Source organism: Anolis sagrei, chromosome 3 (genome assembly GCF_037176765.1).
Source record: "Anolis sagrei isolate rAnoSag1 chromosome 3, rAnoSag1.mat, whole genome shotgun sequence".
In the NCBI taxonomy this organism is placed as follows: Eukaryota; Metazoa; Chordata; class Lepidosauria; order Squamata; family Dactyloidae; genus Anolis; species Anolis sagrei.
The window spans coordinates 246939919-246967094 of NC_090023.1; the positions used below are offsets into that span (position 1 = coordinate 246939919).

Sequence of the window (27176 nt, forward strand, 5' to 3'; positions counted from 1 at the left end):
TAGAGAGATTGGCCAAAACTAACAAAATGAAGTTCAACAGGGACAAATACTAGATACCCTATTTAGGCAGAAAAGGTGAAATACAAAGATACAGACTGGGAAGTGCCTGGCTCGATAGCAGCAGGTGTAAAAAACATCTTGGAGTCCTCATGGACAACAAGTTAAACATGTCATGTCATGTGACAGCTAAAAAAAGTCAATGGGATTTTGGCCTGTATAAGTAGAAGTCTAGTGTCTAGATCTAGGAAGTCATGCTAGCTCTCTATTCTGCCTTGGTCAGATCACACCTGGAATCACACAGTGTCCAATTCTGGGCACTGCAATTGAAGGGAGGTGTTGACAAGCTGGAATGTGTCCAGAGAATGGCGACTCAAATGATCAGGGTCTGGCAAACAAACCCTATAAGGAACAGCTTAAATAGCTGGGCATGTTTAGCCTGCAGAAGAGGAGGCTGAGGGGAGACATGATAGCCATATATAAATGTCAGGGGAAAACATAGGGAGGAGGGAGCAAGCTTGTTTTTTGCTTCCCTGGAGACTAGGACGTGGAACAATAGCTTCAAACTACAGGAAAGGAGATTCCATCTGAACATTAGAAAGAATGTCCTGACTGTGAGAGCTGTTCAGCAGTGGAACTCTCTGCCCCAGAGTGTGGTGGAGGCTCCTTCTTTGGAGGTTTTTAAACAGAGGCTGGGTGGACATCTGTCAGGGGTGCTTTGAATTTGATTTTCCTGCTTCTTGGCAGGGGGTTGGACTGGATGACCCGCGAGGTCTCTTCCAACTTTATGATTCTATGATGCTACGACTATGATTCTATGAAACAGAACAAAGGATATTCTTGCCTGATCATTTTTCTGGAGTTACAGAAAGAAAAATAAATATGTTTAAAGTTATTTTATGCAGAAATCTTGAAAGAAGGGCTAGTTTTATGGGAAGATGAGTAGTGCAACGAATCATATATATTTGGGTAGTTACAATTTTTAAGAGACTTGGCAGCAATATCTGCCATAAGGAACTTTAAAAAAAGGAATATGAAAGACGGCAATGATACTTTCGCCCAAATCGTTAACGTACCGGCCTCGTCGTAGGACACAGTCAACTTTTCTAGCATTTCTCGGTCAATTGACAGGATCTGTTGTTCCAGGATAGTTTGGTACGATAAGACACTATTTTCCTTATCTTTTTCATAGTCTTGAAGATGTTGTTTCAGGACCTCTGGTAAACGGGACTTCACATATTCTGCTGCAGACTGTAGAACAGGAAAAGAAAGGAAAAAAATAATTTTTATTGAGTATGATGTCCCTAAACTTGACTGTGTACTTTTTTGCTTCCTTTTTATGACTAACATCTGACAAACAACATGAACATGAATGCATTAAATTGCAGACAAAAGGAAAATTCAACTGCAAGTGTGATACAATGTCTGCTAGGCTCATTGTTTACCAGAGATTGATCAACATGATAAACTCAGACTGTTGAGAAAAAGTCTGACATTCTTTTTTCACATTTTTCTGATTGTAAGATGATTTATAGTCCACATTTTTTCAGTCTTTAGATTCCATGGTGACTAAAATGAAAAGAAACTCTCCGTTTTTACAAGTTTAAATACTTGAGCCAATATTTTTTATTGTTATTTTTCTGGCTCTAACTCATGGTTGACATATGGTATCTGGATCTTTATAACTGGAAACTGAACCTTATTAAAAGAAGATCGGTCCCTTTTCTCCTACTTCTTGAGCCTTTAAAAAGTTAATCATTTGTGAAACTGATCAAAAATAGAGGGCATAAGAAACGCAAAGCAGGTTGGAATCACTTAACATGCCATAATGTGGTTCTGCAAATATGCTTAGAGAAAAACCATAAAAATGACAAAAACCTTTGAGAAGTCAGAAATTAATATAAATGGTACTTTTGGGAGGTATCATCTGGTACTATTATGAAATTTGACTGCATATGGTAGCTTTTATCACCCCAATGAGAAGTAATCTACACCAACCTCTTAAGTCTCAATGTTTTTCAGACAAGACGACATGCAATTTTTCTCCATTTAGAAAGTATACCATCTAATGTTAATGTATGGTGGGATAATTTATTTACAGTATTTATATTCCACCCTTCTCACCCCGAAGTCAACTCAGAGCGGATCACAGAACACATATACGCCAAACATTCAATTATAGCCTGACAAGACAGACAACTGTACATAGATAGAGGTATATATAGGCTTTCCCGTCTTCGGCATCATGGAGGCTGTGCTTGGTTCCGGCCACGGTGTGTGCGCTGTCCTTCCTGAAGAGCTTTGTTTGTAAACTTTCTCCTTGATCAAATCGCCAGCATTTTTCTGGCATTTCCTTATGGGTGCCTTAAATACCTCCCCGCTTTAAAATGCTCCATCTTTATCTACTCACATTTGCTTTCGAATTGCTAGATAGGCAGAAGCTGGGCTAAAGACCAGGAGCTCATCCTGACTCGGGCTTCTGTCAATGTTTACTGCAGCTGGCGGTTAACCTGTCGGGCTAAATCCTGGCCTGGTAATGCTCAGTACAAAATGGCAGAGATCAGTCAGAAGTATTTATGAGATTCTTATTTCTGTCATTTTTTTAAATGACAGTTTTTCTGTAAAAGGTTAAGGGGGGGGGGTGAAGTTTGGGTGCATCTTCATTGTAGAATTAATGCTGTTTGATACAACTGCCATGGCTTTATGCAATGGAATCGTGAAATTTGTAGTTTGGTGAGGAACTAAGCACTCTTTGGCACAAAAAGCTAAAGCCCTGTAAACCTACAACTCCCATGATCCCATAGCTCTGAAATAGTGTCAAACTACATTAATTCTACAGCTTAGATGCAACCTTAGAACATGACAATGGATTTGACAGGACAGTCATGTTGAGTAATATCTGCTATTTTCACACAAGGATTTGCAAGTATTTAAAATTTGCCATAATCTCATAGGGTGCTATGTAAGTTTATACTGTAGTTTTGATTGTGCTAAAGTTATGTGGAAAGCTATACTGATGTTTAGATTTCATTGAACATATCCAAAATGTTGAGCACAATCTGGAACTTAGTGCTGCTCACACTTAATGGGCAAGTCCAGGTCAAGCAGTTTGTTTTAGAAACTGTGCAAAACCCAGATTTACATAGACTCAATTTTCAAACCATAATAAAAAGTTGACATTTGAAAGAAAATGAGTTCACAACCATTATCAATAAGTTTTACTCAATGATGAACATAGAAGATAAATTATTTATAGCACAGGAGATCAAGACCCCCGGTAATGGTTTAATATAAAACTGTTAACTTAGACATCAGAATTCAACATTATTGTAGACGTTATTTAAATTGATATGGCTCAAAACAAAGTACAAAGTTTGTTGTATTTCCCATCCAAAGGATTTTCCCACTGAAGTCTTAAATAACAATTAAATATATTTTATGCTGACAATTCAGTTCTTTTTAAAATCCTTACTTCATTCTCTTGTGCCTAAACAGGAATACCTCATTTGCACAGTTTTTTATTTTTATTTCATGTCAAAAGCATTGCACAGATAGAACAAGTATAGAACCGATAAAATAGAGGGAGCACAAATGGATAAACAAATCCATACCAAAAATGGACAACATTGTCTGTAGCATTGTGTGTAGCTTTAAGCAATTCTTCCTCTTTGCATGAGGCAGGGCATTGTGGGCAAGAATACAGATGCAGAGTTGTTTGTTCAGATCTACAGTCACACAAGTGGAGGATTCTTTTAGGTAGTGCCATTTTGCCAAGTTGTCTTTTGATCTGCTCACTCCACTTCTGATTCTGTTTAGGGACTTCCAAGTGGCCCATTCTTGGTTCACCCCTGGAGGAAGTCCCTCGTGGGGGGGGGGGGGGGCATCCAGTTGGGATTTCCTGGTTTAGCTGCCAAGATGGATACTCTTGTTGTTGTTGGGGGAACATTAAGAGGAGTGGTGGTTCTCATGAAACTTTTCCTTGATTTGAGTCTACTGGGAGGAGGCTGATAGCCATGCAGTGGTTGGCTTTCACAGTGCTCAACCTTATTTCTCTTAGTTAGCAGCAACTTCCCTGTTGTTCATGCTAGGAATGCTAATTCTGCCAGTCCCATTTCTAGCCGAGTTTTGCAGTTTCCCTTTGGCATTCTCATTCCATTCTGCTTTTATATCAGATTATTTCTACTGCCAAAATCCTGTGTGTTCACCTCCCCAGATGTGTGTACATTTCCGTTTTTTTCACCAAGAACTGAAGGAAAATCAGGGCTAGATTCATACCAGAAAAGGAGAGCCTATCCAGAAAGCCTTTACATATTATGTCGATTTATCTCTCAGTTCATGATCTTGTGCATGTCATACTCATAGGAATATATGTAAACTTTTCTTTAGCTGAGTTTCTAACTATCCAACATTCAAATTCCTCTTGCTCATTAAATTAATGATCCTTTACTGTTTATATCTATATAAATAAAAATGTAATGTTCGTTTGTGGGATTAACAGAACTCAAAAACCAGTGAGCCAATTGACAGCAAATTTGGACAGCATACACCTAACAACCCAATGTATGTCCTTCACTAAAAAAAAATGATTTTGTCATTTTGGAGTTGTAGTTGCTGGGATTTATAGTTCACCTACAATCAAAGAGCATTCTGAATTCCACCAATTATGGCATTGAACCAAACGTGGCACACAGGACTCCCATGACCAACAGAAAACACTAGAAGGGTTTGGTGGGCATTGACCTTGAGTTTGGGAGTTGTAGTTCACCTATATCCAGAGAGCACTGTGGACTCAAACAATGATGGATCTGGACCTAACTTGGCACAAATATTCCATATGCCCAAATATGAACACAGATGGAGTTTGGGGGAAATAGACCTTGACATTTGGGTTTTGTAGTTCACCTACAATCAAAGACCATTCTGAATGAGCCCCATGAATGACAGAACTGGGGCAAACTTCCCATACAGAACCCCCATGAGCAATAGAAAATACTTATGGCCATCCAGTCCAACTCCCTTCACCGGGGCAAGAAAACATAATCAAAACCATCCAGCCATAGATATAGATAGATATATATGATTCGCATACAGATAAAGTATTATAGATTTGAAAGGGACTCCTAAAGATGGACAATGATATGTTGCATGTTCCAGAGTAGGCAAACCAGACAATCTCTACGTCAACACTGTCAAAGAAACATCAAGAAATACTGTTTACCCACAAACATAAAGACATTACATATATTAGAAACCAGCACTCTCTAATTACTTTATTTTCCATATCACCAGACTGGGCCACAGCAACGCGTGGCAGGGGATGGCTAATATATAATAAAAGAGTTTTCTTCTAATCTTTGTGCCTATAATTTGTGTCACAGGTCTTCTACCACCTTATAACACAAGTGGATTGTCAAAACATGATCAACTGTGTGAATACCAAAACACTTGCTAGAACCGATTAAACGTGGCATCCCAGAATACAAAGGTATGGAGCGCCAAGACTAGCATATGTTATCATGTAAGTGGAATCAACACGGCAGCTTTAATGTGAGCAAAAGTGGACATCTGACAGCAGAGAGATTCCAAACGAGGCCACTTTAATTATCTGTCTTGTCTTGGGCCAAGCTAATACCTTCCACTAAAAAGAAACAGACATCTCCTTGCAGACTTTCAATTCAAGCTATCACTAATTCTAACTGTAAAAAATAACAATTGAATTATGCATGGATTGCCAGGGCTTAGAAATTGAGTCAACAGACAACCATTTTACTTAATAACCTGTGTCAACCAAAGGGCATTAATACATGGAAGTGGTTGTGACAGGATGAAACAACAACATGCACTGGAGTTTAAACAGATGTTTACACGGGGTTCAGTAAACACATGGAGGATGTGTCCATCAATGGTTCCAAATCTGTTTTCATCCTTGCACCTTCCAGATATATTGGGCTACATCATAGTTGGAATATTTTATTTAGATATATTGTTAGATTTACATCCTGTCTTTGTTCTATGAATGATGAAAGGCAAGGAAAATATCCCCTAGTGGGTAATCTGTGAAGGTTGAATGTAAAATAGTTAATAGCAGGGCTGAAATTAATAGTTATCTAGGCTGGAGCCAAGTGTTGCCAACTCTTTCTGTCCTTCCTTCCTTCATTTCTTTTTCTTTCTTTCTCCTTTTTCTATCTCTTCCTACCCATGTCGTGGACTGCTAGGGAAGGCACAAATCATTCTTAGGCTGTCCTGAACTAATCCTTTGCAAAAAGCTTTTATAATTTCTGTTTAAAATACCTGCAGAAAGCTTTTTAAATTAAGTCAAGAAACCAAGAGCTGCATGAGATCAGAGTCAGGACTGCAGGTAGCCATAGAAAAGATGGTGGCCCCATCCAAGAGATGTATTAAGTGAAAATGATGAGGGTTGTAGTCTAGCATATTATTTGGAAATCTCCAGTTGAGGAAACATCTATATTCTGAGAACTAGGTATTGGGAAGACTATTCCTGACATGCCTTCCAAAAGACAGCTGAACAGCCACTGCATGAAAAAGGGGGTTCTAGACCATTACAATACCCAAATATTCCTGAAGGAAGGCTTTTCTAGTATATAGTTTTGTGAACTACCGTCCACTTCATGAGATGCAAATCTTGCATCTTTTCATTGATTAAACAGATCGTATGAATTCTTCTCTTAGAAATTCCTTCTTCCCAGTCAGTCTTCAAGTTACTACTGAATTCCTTTATTTTCTTTAGGTTAAAACAAACTAACACAGCTATCTCTTTGAATATTCCTGATTTTTAAAGATTTTGTAAGCTAAGCAGGCTCGTGTTTAATTAGAATTGGGATGGAAGAAATACCAGGGATTTTTGGAAGGAAATTTTGGAGAACTGCTACCAGAATTGACAAAACAAAGCTAGATGGAGCAATGGTTAGACAATCTAAGCTACCTTCCTAAGGTCTAAGCATCAAAGTCTTTCTTAATGTGACAACCCATTGTATAACATCAAGGACTACGATGATACATACATAAATATGTACAGAAGGTAAATGTTTTCAGATATGTCTGTTTTCAGGTTTTGTTTCACAAGATAATATCCAGTGTACTCATACGCTTTATTGCAGCAGAGGAGAGAAAATGTCCTCTGCTAAATATATACTTTTGGAAATTATATGGGCATCTGTGACATATAACTCTGGGCGTTTTCTGTCTTGCTATTGCTTGTAAAACACAACATATTTTTCTAGATGAGGCCGGAAGCCACTGAGCCGTCCAAAAATGTGTACAATGATGATGTGTGAAGAATGCAGACCTCTTTTTTATTCTGTTTCTGAATTTACAACGATCAAAGCTGAGCTTTAATACAGTTCTAAGAAAATCTAGAAGCAGCAAGAATTAGGTTGCTTATGAAATGAAGCAACTGTACTTGTTTAACATAGGAGGAGGGGGCACACAGCCGAAAAACTGCAACCCAGTCTTTTCACAAGAAGTGGCTAACCTTGATGGATTCAATTCTAGTTTGATGCAGTTCAAGGAAATATGTCAGCACTGCAAAAGCTCTGCACCAGCTGAGCAAAACACTACTTCATATTTTCAATGGTATAGCCTTGATCTTTACAATTATGTCAATGCATCTCAATTTGTTTCCACTCAAACAGAAACTAATTTCATTGCTTCTAAGAAAAAAACACTTCTGAATGTCTCACTTGTTATTTATTGACAAGTGAAGGCATTGAGTAATTTAGCTGTGTGCATACTGACATCTGTTTTAACAAAATATTTTTGATGCCGAGTTTTCTTTTGGTAATATTTTAGCTCATCTCTGGTAAATGACACACTCGCTAAAGGTTCAAATTCATTCATTCTGTTGTGGCAACTGGTTATTTCTATGGCAGTGGAGTAAGGGGATCTACTCCACATTTTATTCCAATTTGGTTGGACAAATTGTGGCCTGTGGTTTAAAATATCCCAAAATGTTCTTAAGGGGGATGAGTGTGCACCTTCAAAACACAGAGTGTGTTTTGGGACATTTAGGGGCCAACTTATAATTTTTTTTGTTAGAGTGGCAGCCTTCCAAGAAATCCTGTGGGATTAATGTACCCCACTCCACCTTTCCGTGGTTACCCACCTCTACTTATACAAACTATCCATGGTGCTGAACTCTTAATGTTAACATGGATTCAATGCCTTGAAAGGTCTTTTAAAGTTCTAGCTAAAACCCATTATGCATTATCTTCCCCACCAATACGGACGGTACTAGATGCTCACTGATCCATCCTTTTTCACTAGAATCACAATCGGGTCAAATAGCCAGGAACACCTTTAACAACCTTAGGCTGGCATGCTAGCTAGCCAGGGTTCACCTTCCTTAAAATGATGTACGAGATGGAGACTAGTGTCAGTTACTAATTCCATCTGGAAAACATCTTTACCTGAGAGAATACTTTCTTCCTTATAGACTCACTACTTCCTTGAAAACATCTGGACTAGTCAGCAGCCACTGAAAACAGCATTTGGTCTGGTGGCACCCTTTGCATGGAAAGACTTTCGTATGATAACAAATGTAACTGAGATTTTCAGGTTCATGTTGAAGAATTTATATCCCCCCCCCCCAAGACTCCTATGCTTAATACAGATGTTTAAAGTTTAAGTGTTGAATCATGTGTAGTTGTTGGATAATTTAAGTGCTGTACTATGTTTTTTGGTATTGTTTTATATTTGTATATTTTTGCACATGATATTAAAATCATCATCACCATCTTCTGGCAATGATGGAAATTCAAAAGGACAACATATAACTAAGGCTGTACTAAAATAATTAATACTAAAATATAATTAAACAATAAATAACACTAAAATATCTTATAATATGCATTACTTTAAAACCAATTAAAAAGCAGCACAGTTCAAAGCAGCACCCTATTGAAAGCCCTTTTTCGAAAAATAGTTCACAAAGTCTGTTAGATGGAAGAGATTTTTGCCTGTTGATGGTAAGACATTAAGGAAAGGGTCATTCTAGCCTTGCTAGCAATCTTTGGATCAGAGCAGTTTATAAATATTCATAAATAAATAAATACCGAGCCACATTGTGCACGGTCTGGGGGTTTCCATTAGTCCAAGGTATATCTGCCAAATGTCAGCTAGTGCTTTCTCATCCTCAGGAACATCACATCTTACTTCAGGAAAAATTCAAACCGCTTCTTGTGAATCTTAACATCCTCCTTCCAAAGGAAATGGCATGGATACTCATATGGTCTTAATTTCCAAATGTGTGAGGCTCAGTGGGTGCCTATGAACTTTTTAGTGGCAGCATCTCACCCCAGAGAGTCAATCTGACATCACATCTATCTCAGTCTTTTAATTTTTTTCCTGGCATTCAAAATCCGCTTTTTAAAAATGATCTTTTTAAGCCTCTGCTGCTTTATAATTTGCTCTGAAGCGTTATTGAATTTTGATGTTGTATAGGATTTGCATGTCTCTATTTCCCCTGATGATCTTGTTGTGGTTTTTATTTACCTTAAATTGCTGTGAGAACTTTCTGTTCTACGGTGGCGATAAATGGCACTTCCCATTGATTGACTGACTGATTGATTGGAGTGGGAAGAAATGTTTTCAGTTGTAAATATATGGCTCCAACATTATATAGATAGAAAAAAGGAATGAGGGAAGGTCAAGATTACTTTGCATGCACTCTCCTCTGGAGTTCTGGCTTTTTTATCCAGCAAAATAAAATACCGAAGATAATACAATCTTTTTGTGGCCTTCATGAGAAATTGAAATTGTCTTGTCATGTAGCCTTCAATTATTGAGCAAGACCATACTGGTGTGAAATCAGCGTAAAGTGTTAATGACTATCCTGAAAATTCAGCACTTCCGCGAGCAATTGTAATATCTGACCATTACCACTTTGTCAATTGCTTCTTCAGAGATGATCCCAGAAAAAAAGCATTATTCACTAAATTACATATTTCCTCCTATCCATTTCAAATGAACCTGTTATAAAAACCTCACAGGGACATCCTGTAGTTCTTGCACTATCTCAGTTTAAGAGGTAATTAAGTGTCCTTCAGCTGCAGTCTATTTTCTTACATCATGTCTTTTTTCTTTCTTTTTTTTTTGCTTAATGAAAAATCTATAGTCAAACTAAAGGAGTTTAAAAATCCATACTAATTCATTGCTGAAGACTGGCATGCTTTGGGCAAGGAAATGACTCCAAGACGAAAAGTGAATCACACTTCCTACATAAATCTATTGAGGAAGACTAATGAGGTGAAAGAAAGTGTCACATCTATGTTAAATAATGTGTGTTTTGGAGCCCTCGCTATCAGTAGCATGGATTTAAAGAATATTCTTTCATTATTAGCAATCATTTATACCACAATTGGCATGAGCAAGGTGCTTTATCACATTCATCCTTCTTGGTAAGACACTATTATTTTCAATCTATAGATGAGGAACTGAGGATGAAAGCTCAAGCAAAAAAAATTACCCAAGTGGGAGTTTGAATAGAATATTCATTATCAAAAACAGATTTTTCATTTTCATTAGGGAACTCTTGGGATGGATCAGACATGTAGTGGCAGATTTCAGCCTGGCAGTTATGTGAGGAACTAAAACTTTAAAAGGGTCGCATGTTCATCTTCCGAACATAACAAAAATGCAGCATTTGGGAAAAGTTAAGGCTCCGTTTTTTTAAAAAAAGCTGCTCACTGAAGGTCCAATTAAGCATGACATGAAATGCCTATGTAAAAAGATGCGATATTTTAAAATGCAGAACAGCAACAAAGTGAGGACATTTAATAATAATGGGGATCACAGCAGGAAGGAAGGAGTGGGTTTAACCCTTTTTCTCTCCTGCTGGGATTCTGATGAAATTATCTCTTGAAAACGACTGTTTGCTTTGGGAGGAAAGCAGCCATCAATATCAAGAAACACACTTAGCACTCTGTCCAGTGTTTTTTTTTTTTTTTGGGGGGGGGGAGCTGCCATGTCAGTTGGGCAGAGAATCCATGCCCATTCTACAATAATCTTTTATTTTTTGGCTGATCCGGAATGGCAAATGGCAGATCAGCCCCAGGATGGTTTTGACTGTCTTCTTCCAGCGTCTGTGGAGGCAGAAGGGGGTCCTGAACGTCTGTGGCTCTAAAGCTGTTTGGTGCCACTAGATCAGTGGTTTTTAAGCTGTGGGCCATGGACCACCCGTGGGCCATGAGGATGAAAATCTGGTCCACGAGCCTCCTTTTATTTCCACTCCTTTCGTGCCTCCTGCCACTCCTTCCCTGTCAATGACCATGGTTTATGTTTTGTTTCAGAAACTAGAACTGAAGTGGTCTATCCAATGCAATTTTCTGAATCAGCACACCAAACTGAATCTAAAGCTGATCAAAACTGATTCATAACACTTTTGGTAATAATATTGGAGAGTGGTCCCTGGTCAAAGTGGTCCCTGGTCAAAAAAAAAAAAGAAAAAAAAAGGTTGGGAACCACTGCACTACATGATCACATTTAATATCCCCTCCCATTTTTGTCATTGTGGCATTCAGCAGGTGCAATGTGACCAGTATTGTTTGATCATTGCCCAGAGAGTCATCATCTAGGGCACCAGAGTGACACAGGAGAGGGGCAGGAGTAATCGCCCCCTTCTTTCCCTTCTCCCTTCTCTAATTGTCCCATCGTGCCATGTGAGAAACGACTGAAGCTAGATTTGTCATCACAATGAGAATGGGAGAGGGATGGTGGGTGTCACCTGGGGAATATGGGGTGGCTGGGTAAATGGTTGCAGCCTGTTTCATCTTGGAACCAGTTCAACTGCTTACACAGCCCCAAAGTTGTGGTTTGCTCTGGATTTTGGAGAAGAATTTGGAGTAACCCGTGACTTTGGTTAACACGGTTCTAGGCCACATTAAGTGATGCAGTTCAAGGCCACATTAATCTGAATCAGCGCCATGTATTATTTAGCTGCCATGGAGTTGATCTGCTTCTCTTTTGAGACAACATGTCAGTGTAGATGTGCCCCATTCCATGGTTCGGTCTGAATGCAGAATGTTAGATAGTTACTTAAAATCTGGACTAAAACTCAAAGCAAGTTCACAACTCCACAGCCATGGAAGTCATCTGTCCATCTGAAAAGAAATCCAATTGCCCCAAGGATTTTTATCCATGACATCAGAACACTCTAGATGTCCAGCTGTATGTGTGATGCACAAGGATGGGAAGAAACTCTATAGCCCTTCAATCTGCGATTTGTTGCATGTGTTTCCTGAACTCCTGAACAATGCTAATTGTTTTGTTTGTTACCATCTCTTTGATTTGTTTTTATTGCTTCTCTAAACTTATTCACCCCATCAGGGATTGCCAGTGTGATTTCAAAAGAGGCGAGAGGAGTATCTGTGATTACAGGGGGAAATATATATTGCTATTTATAGCATATTACAATCTTGAACTGCTAGTCTGATGAAATTTACCACCTTTCATTGCAGAGATGCTCGAGAAAAAACCCTGGCTTCGATAATTTCTAATAAGCAGCATAGTTATATTTATGTATTCCATATCATTTCATTTTGGTTATTACTTGCTGTCAAGTAGGCTTTGACTTATGTTGACCTGATGAATGAGAGACCTTCAGGGCCTCTGATCATCATCAGATCTGCTCAGATGCTTGCAAGCTTGGGACCATGGCTTATTTCACAAAATCAATCTTAACTGGATCGTCCTTATTTCCTTCAGCCTTCCACTTTCCACAGCATGCTCATCTTTTCCAATGAGTCATAAGGCCTAGTGACATATGCAATGTATAACACCCCCAGTTTAGTCATTTAGGCGCCTACTGAGAATTCATGTTTGATTTACTCTTGGACCCATTTGCCTTTTTGGCAGTCCGTGGTATCCACCGAACATCCCTCCAGCCCCACGTTTGAAACAAGTTTATTTTCTTCCTGCAAGCTTTCTTCACTGTCTAGCTTTTACAACCAGAAATCAGAAATTGATAGTTTTAATAGTCCCTTTGAGACTAAGTGGGAAGGGGTGGGGGGAAGCTTGTATGTAAGCCAGCGTGCTGTAATGGTTTGAGCACTGGGCTACAACTCTGGAGAGCAGGGTTCAATTCCTCACTTGGCCAAGTCACACTCCATCAGCCCCCCAAATCACCTCAGGTTCACCATAAATCAGAAATGTCTTGAAGGCATATAACAACAACAGCAGCCCACAAAGGCCTATGGTAGGAATTTCCATTTTCCCACTCAAGTCTTGAAGATGTTTTGGGGTTCTTTCCTATTTTTTATGCTAAACAGTCTAACGTGGCTATCTATTTACTATAACGAATGGTTCTGACTTTCAAGACATAGAGATATGCAGTTTCCTCCAACAACAACTTCACTATATCCCCATGATAACCCTATGAAGTAGATTAACTATGATCACGAAGAATTGTAAGGTGTTTATGGGAAGCTGGGTTGGAGGCTTCCAGTTGAAGACCTTTTTATTTATATAGGCATTTGATGATTAATTGGTTGAAGAGAAGAATCTTTTTATGATTGTGTGTGCATGCTGTATTTTTATCTGATTTAAAATGATTTTATGTTCCTTCGAACGATTGGTGTTTTAATATGAAAGCTTGTTTATTGTGTTGTAACTTGTATATTCTCGGGGTTTTTTTTAAAGCACTATCTTGTTTTAACTTTGTTGTAAGTAATATTTTGGTCCCTTGTTGGGAGAAAAGGCAGGATACAAATAAAATAAAATAAATGAATATATAAATAGTGCCAGCTCTGCGATGTAGATTAACTGGGATGGTGAGTGGCTGTGAAGCATTTATGCTCATCTCACAAAGTAATTAGAAAGGAAGAATATTCCTAATGTCTATAAAAACGTGCTGTGCATGGCTGAACAGCAGAAGTATTAATTTCAAAGAAAGTGAATGCATCCTGGTTGGCTTCAGAAAGGAACAGAAGAAAAACCGCACAAATACAAGCAACACTTCAGAATGATATTTCCAAAGGAGCTCCCTTTTTCTCAACCACACAGACCCACAAGACCTTGCGGTTACAAAGAAATCAGCACGTTTACCAAGACCTCGGAAAATTATCCACACTTTTTTTTTTACCAAACTAAAGAGAAAAGCTTTCTCTTAAGATAAGCTTGGTCTCAATGTGACTGAGGAAACTAATTAGCTGCAAGGCGGTCATCATTTATAAAACAGATCTTCCTGCCTCAGAAACTGGGGAGTTGAACATTACTCTTCTTCAGGCCTTTGCTCCGAATTTATGACCATTATTGTTAAAGAGTTTTACAACTCGCCCAGCAATGGCATTTTGCTACAGAGTGCATCAATTGTTCTTTTAAATTGGCTTTCAATACAAAAGGAAACAAATCAATTGTCAGTCTCAAGTTCGTGTCTACAAAATATTGCCCTCTTTCGCCCTTCTCAATAATCCTAAATCCAAAGCCCTAACCAGTTAGTCTACCACACACAATTCATTCACATAGATTTATACACAAATACACAGTGGTACAACATATTGATCAATCACATACTGGAGGAGGAAGGGGAAAGGGTTAGTGTACGGTAACTACTGTCCTTGGTGAATCCTCCTTGGTATCCACTGGGGTTGGGATACAGGACCTCCTTCAGATACCAGACGCCATGGATGCTCAGGTCCAATTATATATGATAGGGTAGTAAAATATGTCAATTATAAAACGGTAAAATCAAAGTTTACTTTTTTTTGGAGAGGGGGGGGGGAGTATTTTCTACCCATGAATCAGTGGCCCTCAACCTTTTTCTGACCAGGGACTACTTTTATTTATTTATTTTTGTTGTTAGCAGGAACCACAAGGATCAAGAATAATAAACTGTGTTAATCAAAACTTTTAACATATTTGTTAAACTTAATAGTAACATGAATTAAGAGTACATTTTTAATAGAAAATTTAATTTGGTTTGCACCAATGTGATTTTTGAGCTTGTGTCTTCTTTAAAAATTGGATAATCCTGGGACTAATATTATTGCTCAAAACTACACACATAGCATCACTTACTTTCAATCGATTCCTGGACTTGTTTTTAATGACCAAAAAAAACCAGAAAATCCTTGTTCGCATAAATAAGTTGTGGAGAAGAGCATAAGATAGTGCAAGGTGATTCCTCAAATTTTAGTATAAAAAACTGCTTTTTTACACCAAAACACCACAAGAGAATCAGATGCAGTTTCTGTCATTTTGAAATGCAGTGAGCTCTTCCTGGATTTCTTCTGCAATTTCTCCAACATCACTGACAAAGCCAAGCAAAACAAAAGAAAGTGTGCAACTGACTGACGCTGAGTGATGTGAGTCTGTGACATCAATCGCTTGTCCTCCCCCTGGCCTCCTGCGCACGCCCAACGTCCTACTCACTGGCACCACCTGTGTAGCAACAATTCATTAAAACGAATGAAGGTTTTCAATTTTTAATGTTTCATGGACCATAATTTAGTTCTAGTGGACCACTGGTTGGGAACCACTGTGATGAATGGTTGAATTCCTGGATACTCCTAATGGAACAGCTTAATGGTATGGAATCCTGGAATTTGTAGTTCGGAGGGACACCATCACTCTTTGGTTGAGGAGCCTACAGCTATTATAAAACTACAACTCTCATTATTTCATTGCATTGAGATGTAGCAGTTAAAGAGGTACCAAACTGCATCAGTTCTACAGTGTAGATACTCTATATATTACATGCAGCATTTCTCTCTGTTTCTGTTCTTGTTTATTTTGGGGGTCAGCAGGTGAGGTTGGCTGATGTATTAGTTTTTCAAAAAAAAATTGAAGTCAGACAAACCAAATACAAATGCCAAGCTATAAAACTCAGGACAACAAATAAACAAGACTTTGAAAGTCCTGTTAATGACCAGGACTCTTGAAGGACGCTCATTAATTTGGCCACCACAAGCAGACGCTGACTTGAAGGCAATCAACAACAACATCAACATAAACAGGATTACAGCGGCATCTCTGAGGCTGTGAGACAGAACTCTGTATATCATAAGCTTCTGTAGATTGAGTAAGAGGCTACATCTTTCAATAAGCAGGATTGGTCACGCTCTATTTTGTTAAGGGGAGCTTTTATTTTTTCCAAAAATAGGCCTGCAATTAACATTACGAGAAATCTCCATCAGAGACGTGTGCTGAATAGTGGTGTAGCAACTTTATTTGTGGAAAAAGAAGAAATGAAAACTACAGAGGGTGAGAGAAAAGCTATGAAGTTCTTTCTGAACAACAAAGTTAAGGTCAACATACAAACAGAATTAAATTAGAATGTATCTTGTCCTGATTTAACTCTAGTCATGTATTACACGCCTGCTTTTGAAAAACATTTTGACTAAATTTTACTTTTCTGATGCAGCATGCAGTAATCCCCTCCATAGGTTATATTTCTCTGCACCAGCTTAATCAAATAGGTCTAAATAAATTGTGTCATTATATTATTATTAAAATATTGTGAGCTACCCTGATCCCCATAAATGCAGTAAAAAGTCAGGGTACAACTTTGTTTTACATAAATAAATAAATAAATAAATACACAATAGCAATGTAACTTTACATTTAAAGAAAATTTGATTCCAATTATTGCCATTTTTGATTTGACTAATTTATGTCTTAGTCTACAAGTCTGGCTTGATATGCATTAAGCAATTTTTATCTATGTATGTCTCATACTACAAACCTTATTGAGATGGCATGTAAGACTTTATAAACAAATATAATAAGTCTAAATGTACTTAGTAGCAGAAAAGCTGCATTATACAATTGGTTAATGGGTGACTCTGAATAAACAGATTATTTTAAGTCTTGTCTAACTGGCTGAGGACAACAGACCAGTTAGAGTCTTATCTGATGGGTCATTCTTCCATATCTTCAGATATCTTGGCAACAGGCCCGTAGCCAGGATTTCGTTTCGGGGGGGCTGAATTTTTTTTCAGGGGGGGTTTCGGGGGGGGCTGAGTTTCGGGGGGGGGGGGCTGAGTCTGAGTGAAAGAGGGTCTAGCCTAGCAAACCTTTTGTATCATTACCCCAATACCCCCATGCATATGGGATATATTGAGTATGGTGATCAGATCATGATATGAATAAACATAACAGTTTAAATAATGCACCAATAAGGCCTTTTCGCGAACCACCATGAAAATTTCGGGGGGGGCTGAAGCCCCCCGAGCCCCCCCCCCGGCTACATGCCTGCTTGGCAATATTCTTTATTGGATAGACAGTCTAAAAGAGCTCCATGAATAGAGAGTTCATAGATGAATCCCTGACTATGCTGAAGATAAGATGCTGAAGATAAGATGCCAAAGAAGCCATTTGTTGTCTGTTACTCTCCAGGATGGATGAGATTATATTTGGGTTTACAATTCTGTTCTGAAATATAAACAGTAAAGTGCTCATACCACGTTGGCTCTCTCACTTTGATTTGAGCAATGGATTGCAACTCTGGAAACCAGAATTTGGATCCCTGCTGGGTCATGAAACTTATAGCGTTATTTTGGGCAGGTCACACTCACTTAGCCTCAGAGGGAGGCAATAGCTAATCTCTTCTCAACAAATCTTGGCAAGGAAACCCTGTGACAGGTTCGCCTTAGGTTGGAAATAACTTGATGACACACAACATAAACATAGATATATACAGATGCCAGTTGTGAGGTGTATTGTTTCAGTCACAGACTATATATATATATATATTGTATAAGAAGCGAACCAAGGATATACATTAGGATGCTTCAGTAAGATAATTAATTTCACGTAAAACTCTATAAAATATCCGTATGTGTCACTAAATGCTAAAAATAATACATGCTTATAGATATATATGCATATCTATATCTATATCTATATATAATTAAAGTCAGTGTTTGTATGTATGCATGTGGGTATTTGTGTATGTGACAGCTTTCTGATTGGCTCCCACTTCCACAGGCCACTGCGACCTGCACAAGTGACGGACCTGGACCAAACTTGCCACACATAACCCCCATGACTCACTTTATGTCCTGGTGCGGTTTGGGGAGGATGGATGATGGGATTTGCAGTATTTTCAATTGCTTCAGCTCCCACAAACTACTGTGACCTTCACCAATAATGGATCAGCACCAAACCTGGCACACTTTAAACCCACTTTACATCCTGGTGCGGTTTGGGGACGATGGACCATGGATGATGGGACTTGAAGTACCTTCACTAACTTCCAGAGATCACTGCAACCCACAACAATGACTGATCAAGAACAAACTTGGCACACAAACCCCCCATGACCCACCTCACTCCCAGGTAAAGTTTGGGGGAGGATGGACCACGGATGAAGGGATTTGCAGTACCTTCACCTAATTTGCCTCCCACAGAACACTGCGGCCCTTACAAATCACAGACCTCAAACAATGAAATGGGTAGGTAATGATGCCTGTTTCAAGATAATCAGTCAAAAAATAAGCCACGTGAACTTCCCACAGAAGATGGAGCATAATCATAATCATAATCATTTCTATCTCACTTTATCTCTTTAAAAAGAGACCCAAAGTACCCGACAGACCTTGGGAATGGGCCAGAAAGTAGTGTCTCCAAATCTAATCTTACTGCCTGAGCAGATTAATACAAATGTCTTCAACCAGAAGGCTTGCCACAAAAAGATGTTAAGTGTTTCATAACACCAACCACCTTTCTTCTTGTTTGCAAAATATCTGAGTCCAGGTGGAAACTGAACTCCTTGAATCCAGCAACTATCATATCTCTTACCTTCCAAAGGCAACATATATAAGCATTCGCCTTTAAAAACACATTATGAATGTCTTTCTCTCTTTGAATTCTGAGATTTGGAATCAGTTCACATTCTACTTTCCTTGAATTTTCCTCATTATTGTAGTTGGAGCTACTGTGTAGAATTCCCATTTATGGCACTCTTTGGAACTAAGAAATATCAAGAAAACTGTTAAAGCAGTTCAAACTGCATATATAGTTCCAAAAGATCTGAACATACAGATTCACAATCTGAATATGTCATGACGTTTAAGGGTTCATTTTGCTCCCTTAACAAGAAGAAGTCAAGTGATGTTAACAGAATCACATTGGAGCAAATCCCATGCGAATTCCAAAGACAACCAGGCACTTGGTAACAATTTTGAAGGGAAAACCTAAGATATTAAAAACAGAACAGACTTTGAAAGATAATAAACACACTAGGGATGGCATTAGTGAATGAGCAAGAAACATTTACTCTTCAAAGGGAAGGAGTGGGTCTAAATATAGTAATGTGGGAAAAACTCTTTTAGAAACAGTGTTCCCTCGATGCAACACATTTTTAGCATATTTGGTAGGCTGATAACTGCTCAGAAAGGCACACGGATAAGAAAGGCACACGGAAAAATAACACACGGATATGTTTAGCTGCGCTCTTCCTAATTGAATGTCGTCAGGTTCATTGAAGATGTCCTTTAAAGATCTTGTCCCACCAACTTTCAGAACTTGAAAAAGTTACTTCAAAAATGGTTACTGTATGTTGGTGGCTATGTTGACTGGGGGATTCTGTGAGTTGTAGTCCAAAGGAGTTACTCTTCCAAGCTCTGTCCAAACTTAACCTCAGAAATTCTCTCTCAAGAACAAGTATATTCAAATTATATATTTAGAGGGAACAGGATAATGGAACAACTATAACCTCTAGCTGGGGGGTGGGGGTGGCCGTCATTTACCTTTCCCCTGTTTTCTTGTTTGCATTATTGTACTGTAATTGATTGTTTTGTACTATAGTGTTATTAAATGTATTGTAGTGTAGTTTTTTCTCCATATGTTTTTATATAACTTTCTCCTCATATGTTTTTATATTATACAACATTCTCTATTGTTTAATAAAGATGCAATATTAAAATACAAATTCTCTCTCAAGAACTTCCTAAGACTGAACATTAAAGGAAGCCAATAGGATACTTCCAGCAAAATTCAGTCAGAGCCAAACACACTGCTCTCCTCAAATCTTTATTCAAACCAGAAATCGTACAATCAGGAGAAAATTAAGTTGGCTCCTAGGAGATATGAAAAGTCAGAATTAGTATTCATAGTGAGGTGGCAACGATATATTAAATCCATAATTACAGTAATCCACAGCTGCTTCAGTTGCAGAAAATAATGAACTGCCCAGTGAGAACTGGTGTCCATGAAATGGAAAAGAAATGCCATCTGGTGTAGGACATTGCTCGGGCTTAATGCTTTGAACACAAGAGGGCTTGATCCTCCTTGACATGGTCATTTATGGATTTATGGCTATTAGTATTTCCAGATAACAGCACCACCAAATTGAAAGAAGGGGGGGGAACAATAACAGAAAGCGGGTGTTATGCTTATCATATGTTCAAAACGCACTTCACAATCTTTTTGGTACAAGAGGGCTTTTGCATTTAAATATAAAGGATCAGCATAATTAGACCAGTAAATATGAGTGATTTTGATTTTTTCCCCCTCCTGTATTAGAGGTATGGGAAGCTATTTAGATAATAAGCCTAATAGCAGAGAATGGGTGCACTTATTTGCAAGCAGTGCCTGCTCCGGGAAGATTAAACGGAATTGGCAAGCACAATACAGCAGAGGAAGAATGCTTTGAACTTCAAAATCATCTTTCATCTGACGACTTCAGAGTAAAGTACAAATTCCATGGGAAGCAGACTTAGGATTTGGCAAAAATGATGGAAAGAGAAGCAAAACAGCTGAATGCCAAGGTCACTTGTAAATCTTGGACCTAAAACATCTACTTGGTAGTTCAATGGATCACATATATCATTCAGTCATTTTTCATTCATTTGAAGCATTTATAACCTGCATTTCTGCTTAACAATCTTCAACTGCACCAACTTTTAACACAATTCACTAACCATCAGCTTAGTACAGACTAAGCAAATAAGACTGAAAAGATTAATAACATTTCTAGGAGCATTAAAATAACCAACCAGTCAAGTTCTGATAGACATGAAAAGAATCTTCACATCACAATGGTTAAACATGGTTTCTAGTTACAGTTTGCTTATTTGGATGAACCCGCAAGCTATTTATTTATTTATTTACAGTTTTTATATTCCACCCTTCTCACCCCGCAGGGGACTCAGGGTGGATTACAGTGTACACATATATGGCAAACATTCAATGCCAATTTTGACATACAACATATACAGACATAGACAGAGGCTAACTTTTTCTGGCCGCCAGAGGAGCTGTCCATCGTCCATCTGCGACACTGATGAAGTACTTCCGCATTCCCCGCATGCTTTTTGCTGGAGTGCTTGATGGAGTCTTTTTTTATGGCCTCATAAATTAGTTAATTTAGCCTCCACACATTTTAAGGTGGTACCTAGTTTTCCTACTTGACAGATGCAACTGTCTTTCGGGTTGCAAAGGTCGATAACAGGCTACACAATTGTTTGGAAACCCACTCCAACCCGGGCTGGCTTCGAATTCATGACCTTTTGGTCAGAGTGATCTTAATGCAGCGGACACTCAGCCAGCTGCGCCACAATCCCGGTCTATTTCAAAACAGGAAAAATAGCACAGGAATCATTGCATAAAAGGGGAGGGGCAAATATGCAATCCAAGGCTTCTTTGAAGGTAATTTATTGCAGCATCAAGCCATTGTTGATACAGTAGAGTCCCACTTATCCAACCTTTGCTCATCCAACGTTCTGTATTATCCATGCAGTCTGCCTCCCGCCCGGATCCACAGCTGTTTCTCTAGGCAGCAACACGTAGTGAGCCTCTCCGGGCACCGACTGGGAGGGGAAAGATGTGGCCGGCGCAGACTTTTACCATCAGGCACAGCATCTGGCCTGTACCGGCTGCATCTCGCCCCTTCGGGTAGGTGCCTGGAAAAGCAGGCAAGGATCACAGATTTTTTTAAATCTTCACAGGACTGAACTTTTTATGTATTTAATTTCCGACAATGTTGTTATTGTAAGTTCATTTTATGAAATTCTATTTTTATTAATTCTATCTTTATTTGTAGTCAATTTTTTAGTAGTCAATATTTTTGTACTCAGTGTTTTCAATATATTGCTATGTTTTGATACTAAATTCGTAAATATAGTAATTACTACATTTTATTTTTATTTATTTATTTATCAATTTTATATATTGCCACTCCCTGAAGGCTTGGAGTGGTTTACAATATACATATGTGATACATTACATTTAAAATCAAAGAAAAGTTTCAATCAGCAAGATTCAAATGCCAGCCTAAATAAATATGTTTTACAAGTTCTACGAAAAGATAGTAAGTTTCGGAGAGCTCGTGTTTCCGCTGGCAAGGCATTCCACAGGTAAGGAGCCACCACCGTGAATGCTCTACGTCTAGTAGACATCAGGTGAAAGGTTCTAAAATTGGGAACTTCAAGGAGATTCTGATTGTCTGAATGGAGTGATCTTGGGGGTTGGTAGGGGGTGAGGCGGTCCCTTAGATACTCCAGCCCCAGGCCATATAAGGCCTTAAAGCAGCATTGAACTGCTTGTTCTATTGATTTGTTGTAAAACACAATTTGGTGCTTAATTTGTAAAATCATAACGTAATTTGGCATTTAATAGGCTTTTCCTTAATCCCTCCTTATTATCCAACATTTTCACTTATGCAATATTTTGCCAGCCCATTTATATTGGATAAGTGAGACTCTACTGTACTTCTTTCTAACCAATTTATTTTTGGTTTGGGGGTAGACTTTTGGGAAGGCCAGGCTGATACTCAAATATTGAAAGGCACTAGTTTGCAAATGCAGAAGGATCCCACTTGTTAGAAGCTTTGGGAATTGGCTTCCACCATGCAGACCATTGGTCTATCTAGCTCAGTGTTGTTGTTCATTCGTTCAGTCGTCTCCGACTCTTCGTGACCTCATGGACCAGCCCACGCCAGAGCTCCCTGTCGGCCGTTACCACCCCCAGCTCTCTCAAGGTCAGTCCAGTCACTTCAAGGATGCCATCCATCCATCTTGCCCTTGGTCGGCCCCTCTTCCTTTTGCCTTCCACTTTCCCCAGCATAATTGTCTTCTCTAGGCTTTCCTGTCTCCTCATGATGTGGCCAAAGTACTTCAACTTTGTCTCTAGTATCTTTCCCTCCAGTGAGCAGTCGGGCTTTATTTCCTGGAGGATGGACTGGTTGGATCTTCTCGCAGTCCAAGGCACTCTCAGAACTTTCCTCCAACACCACAGCTCGAAAGCATCGATCTTCCTTCGCTCAGCCTTCCCTAAGGTCCAGCTCTCACATCCGTAGGTGACTACAGGGAATACCATGGCTTTGACTAGGCAGATCTTTGTTGCCAGTCTGATGTCTCTACTCTTTACTATTTTATCGAGATTGGACATTGCTCTCCTCCCAAGAAGTAAGCGTCTTCTGATTTCCTGGCCACAGTCTGCATCTGCAGTAATCTTTGCACCTAGAAATACAAAGTCTGTCACGGCCTCCACGGTTTCTCCCTCTATTTCCCAGTTGTCAATCATTCTTGTTGCCATAATCTTGGTTTTTTTGACGTTTAGCTGCAACCCGGCTTTTGCGCTTTCTTCTTTCACCTTGATTAGAAGGTTCCTCAGCTCCTCCTCACTTTCGGCCATCAGAGTGGTGTCATCTGCATATCTGAGGTTGTTAATGTTTCTTCCAGCAATTTTCACCCCAGCTTTGCATTCATCCAGCCCCGCACATCGCATGATGTGTTCTGCATACAAGTTAAAAAGGTTGGGTGAGAGGATGCAGCCTTGCCGTACGCCTTTCCCAATCTTGAACCAGTCTGTTGTTCCGTGGTCAGTTCTGACTGTTGCTACTTGGTCCTTGTACAGATTCCTCAGGAGAGAGACAAGGTGGCTTGGGATGCCCATCCCACCAAGAACTTGCCACAATTTATTATGATCCACACAGTCAAAGGCTTTAGAATAGTCAATGAAGCAGAAGTAGATGTTTTTCTGAAACTCCCTGCTTTTCTCCATTATCCAGCGGATATTGGCAATTTGGTCTCTCGTTCCTCTACCTTTTCTAAACCCAGCCTGAACATCTGGCAACTCTCGCTCCATGTATTGCTGGAGTCTTCCTTGCAGGATCTTGAGCATTACCTTACTGGCATGAGAAATAAGGGCCACTGTACGGAAGTTGGAGCAGTCTTTTGCATTTCCCTTTTTTGGTATGGGGATATAAGTTGATTTTTTCCAGTCTGATGGCCATTCTTGTGTTTTCCATATTTGCTGGCAAATGGCATGCATCACCTTGACAGCATCATCTTTTAAGATTTTAAACAGTTCAGCTGGAATCCCGTCATCTCCTGCTGCCTTGTTGTTAGCAATGCTTCTTAAGGCCCATTCCACCTCACTCCTCAGGATGTCTGGTTCTAATTCATTCACCACACCGTCAAAACTATCCTCAATATTATTATCCTTCCTATACAGATCTTCTGTATAGTCTCGCCACCTTCTCTTGATCTCTTCAGCTTCTGTTAGGTCCCTGCCATCTTTGTTTCTTATCATACCAATTTTTGCCTGAAATTTACCTCCAATGTTTCTAATTTTCTGGAAGAGGTCTCTTGTCCTTCCTATTCTGTTGTCTTCTTCCACTTCCATGCATTGCTTATTTAAAAATAGTTCCTTATCTCTTCTGGCTAACCTCTGGAATTGCGCATTTAACTGGGCATATCTCCCCTTATCCCTGTTTCCTTTTGCTTTCCTCCTTTCTTGGGCTACTTCCAGTGTCTCAGCAGACAACCATTTTGCCTTCTTGGTTTTCTTTTTCTTTGGAACGTACTTTGTTGCCGCCTCCTGAACAATGTCTCGGACTTCTGTCCATAGTTCTTCTGGGACTCTGTTTACTAAATCTAGTCCTTCAAATCTGTTCTTCACTTCCACTGTATATTCACTAGGAATGTTAGTGAGATCATATCTAACTGGTCTGTGTATTTTCCCTGATCTCTTTAGTTTTATTCTAAATTGGGCAATAAGAAGTTCGTGATCTGAGCTACAGTCAGCCCCAGGTCTTGTTTTCACCGACTGGATGGATGTCCGCCACCTTTGGCTGCAAAGGATGTAGTCAATCTGATTTCGGTGCTGACCATCTGGTGAAGTCCATGTATAAAGCCGTCTTTTAGGTTGTTGGAAGAGAGTATTCGTTATACACAGCGAGTTTTCCTGACAGAATTCTATCAGCCTGCGTCCCGCTTCATTTTGTTCTCCCAGACCATGCTTGCCTGTGATCCCAGTTGTCATTTGACTTCCCACCTTGGCATTCCAGTCTCCTGTAATGAAAATAATGTCTCTTTTTGGTGTATTATCCAGTAGGTCCTGCAGATCCTCATAGAACTGATCTACTTCTGCTTCTTCAGCAGCTGTGGTTGGGGCGTATATTTGGATCACTGTAATGTTGAAAGGCTTTCCTTGCACTCGAATTGAGATCATTCTGTCATTTTTTGGGTTGTATCCAAGCACCGCTTTAGCAAATTTCTTATTAATTATGAAGGCTACTCCATTTCTTCGATGTTCCTCTTGTCCGCAGTAGTAGATCTGGTGGTCATCTGATGTGAAGTGGCCCATTCCAGTCCATTTCAGTTCGCTGACCCCCAGAATGCCTATCTTTAGTCTTGACATCTCACCAATAACAACATCCAATTTGCCCTGGCTCATAGATCTTACATTCCAGGTTCCTATGGTGTGTTGATCTTTAGAGCATCGGATTCGTCGTTCACCTCCAGTACCGTCGGCCGCTAGCCTTCCTTTCGGCTTTGAGCTAGCTGCGTCATCACATCTGGGGCTAGTTGAACTTATCCTCTGCTCCTCCCCAGTAGCATTTTGGCCATCTTCCGACCTGGGAGTCCCATCTTCCAATGGCATACCGACATATCTCTGGTTGTACTGGTCCATTTAGTTTTCTTGGCAAGGATACTGGAGTGGTTTGCCATTGCCTTCCCCAGGGATCACGCTTGGTCTGACCTCTCTGCCACAACCGTCCCGTCTTGGGTGTCCCTTCACGGTTTCGCTCATGACATCATTGAGGTGCTCAAGCTCCAGCGCCCCGACAAGGCGGTGATCCTTTGCTGGAGATCTAGCTCAGTACTGAGTACAAATTGAGAAACCAACATTTAAGAATTATTATAAGAACACGCTGAATGATATCCTGAGTCCTAGAAAACCTCTGTCAGTTCCTCAGCTATCATTATACCTATTATTTAAAATATAGTTATTTAAAGTTTTTATTGTAGATTTTTATATAAATGAACAAGCTGCCCTGAGTTGCCCCCCCCCCCCAGGGGGTTGAGAAGGGCAGGGTATAAGTATTCAAAATAAATAATAAATAAAACAGATAAACATAGTTTAATATATGGGGGGGGGGGGGGGGAGAGAACCAGAGAATTGCTATCCAATTTTGGCAGGATGTCAGAATCGCATTGTAAAACAGTACAATAAATTAGTTTCATTACATTTAAGACTTTCAGTAGTTCTCTGCAGTTTTAGATAAGACTATTTTCTAGAGATGCCAGGAACTGAACATGGAAGGTTTTGCATGTGAGGCATGAACAATATAAATGAGTTATGACCCTTCCCTTGTGTTTCTTCCAACAAGTATTTAATCTATCAGCACTCCTTCAGGAAGACCACTTCTCATCACAAGATGTCCTGATGTAAACTCTATCTAATCATATATTGCTAACATGTAGAGTGGTAGATAAGGGAAAAAGGAATAATGACAGCCCAAGGCTGCAACTTCTATCCATGATTGCAACTATATATTATTGCTGTAAGTACACAGTAGTTTGCAAAAGAAAGTGTTTGGATGTGTAAACTGATGTATAGTGACATTATGAGAGTTTGCTGAGTCCTTTAACTGTATTCAACTGTATAGTCAGTCCTCCATGCCCACAGATTCTGCATCCATGTATCCAACCACACATGGCTTAAAAACACTCCCCCACCATCAAAACACCCAAAAAGCAAACCTTGATTTTGTCATGTTATATAATAGACACCATTCTACTCCGCCACTGTATATAATGGGACTCTATCATCCATGTATTTTGGTATCCACAGGGGTCCTGGAACCAAACCCCAGGGGATAGCAAAGGCCCACTGTAGCTGAAGAAAAAATTAATGTGAAGATTAAGAAAATATCAGTTAATCCATTTAAATAACATAATTCTTTAATGGAAGGGCTAAAATATTAACATGGGCTG

The 27176-nt window shown here is 39.3% G+C and overlaps 1 protein-coding gene across 3 annotated transcripts in view; it reads right to left on the reverse strand.

Moving 5' to 3' along the window:
- PPM1L (protein phosphatase, Mg2+/Mn2+ dependent 1L) overlaps positions 1 to 27176 on the reverse strand; it is a 252769-nt gene that overhangs the window by 79434 nt on the left and 146159 nt on the right. For all 3 annotated transcript variants that reach the window (XM_060767596.2, XM_060767597.2, XM_060767599.2), the window contains exon 3: positions 1074 to 1248. In XM_060767596.2, coding sequence (XP_060623579.1) covers positions 1074 to 1248 — 175 coding nt within the window. The remainder of the gene's footprint in view (positions 1 to 1073; positions 1249 to 27176) is intronic.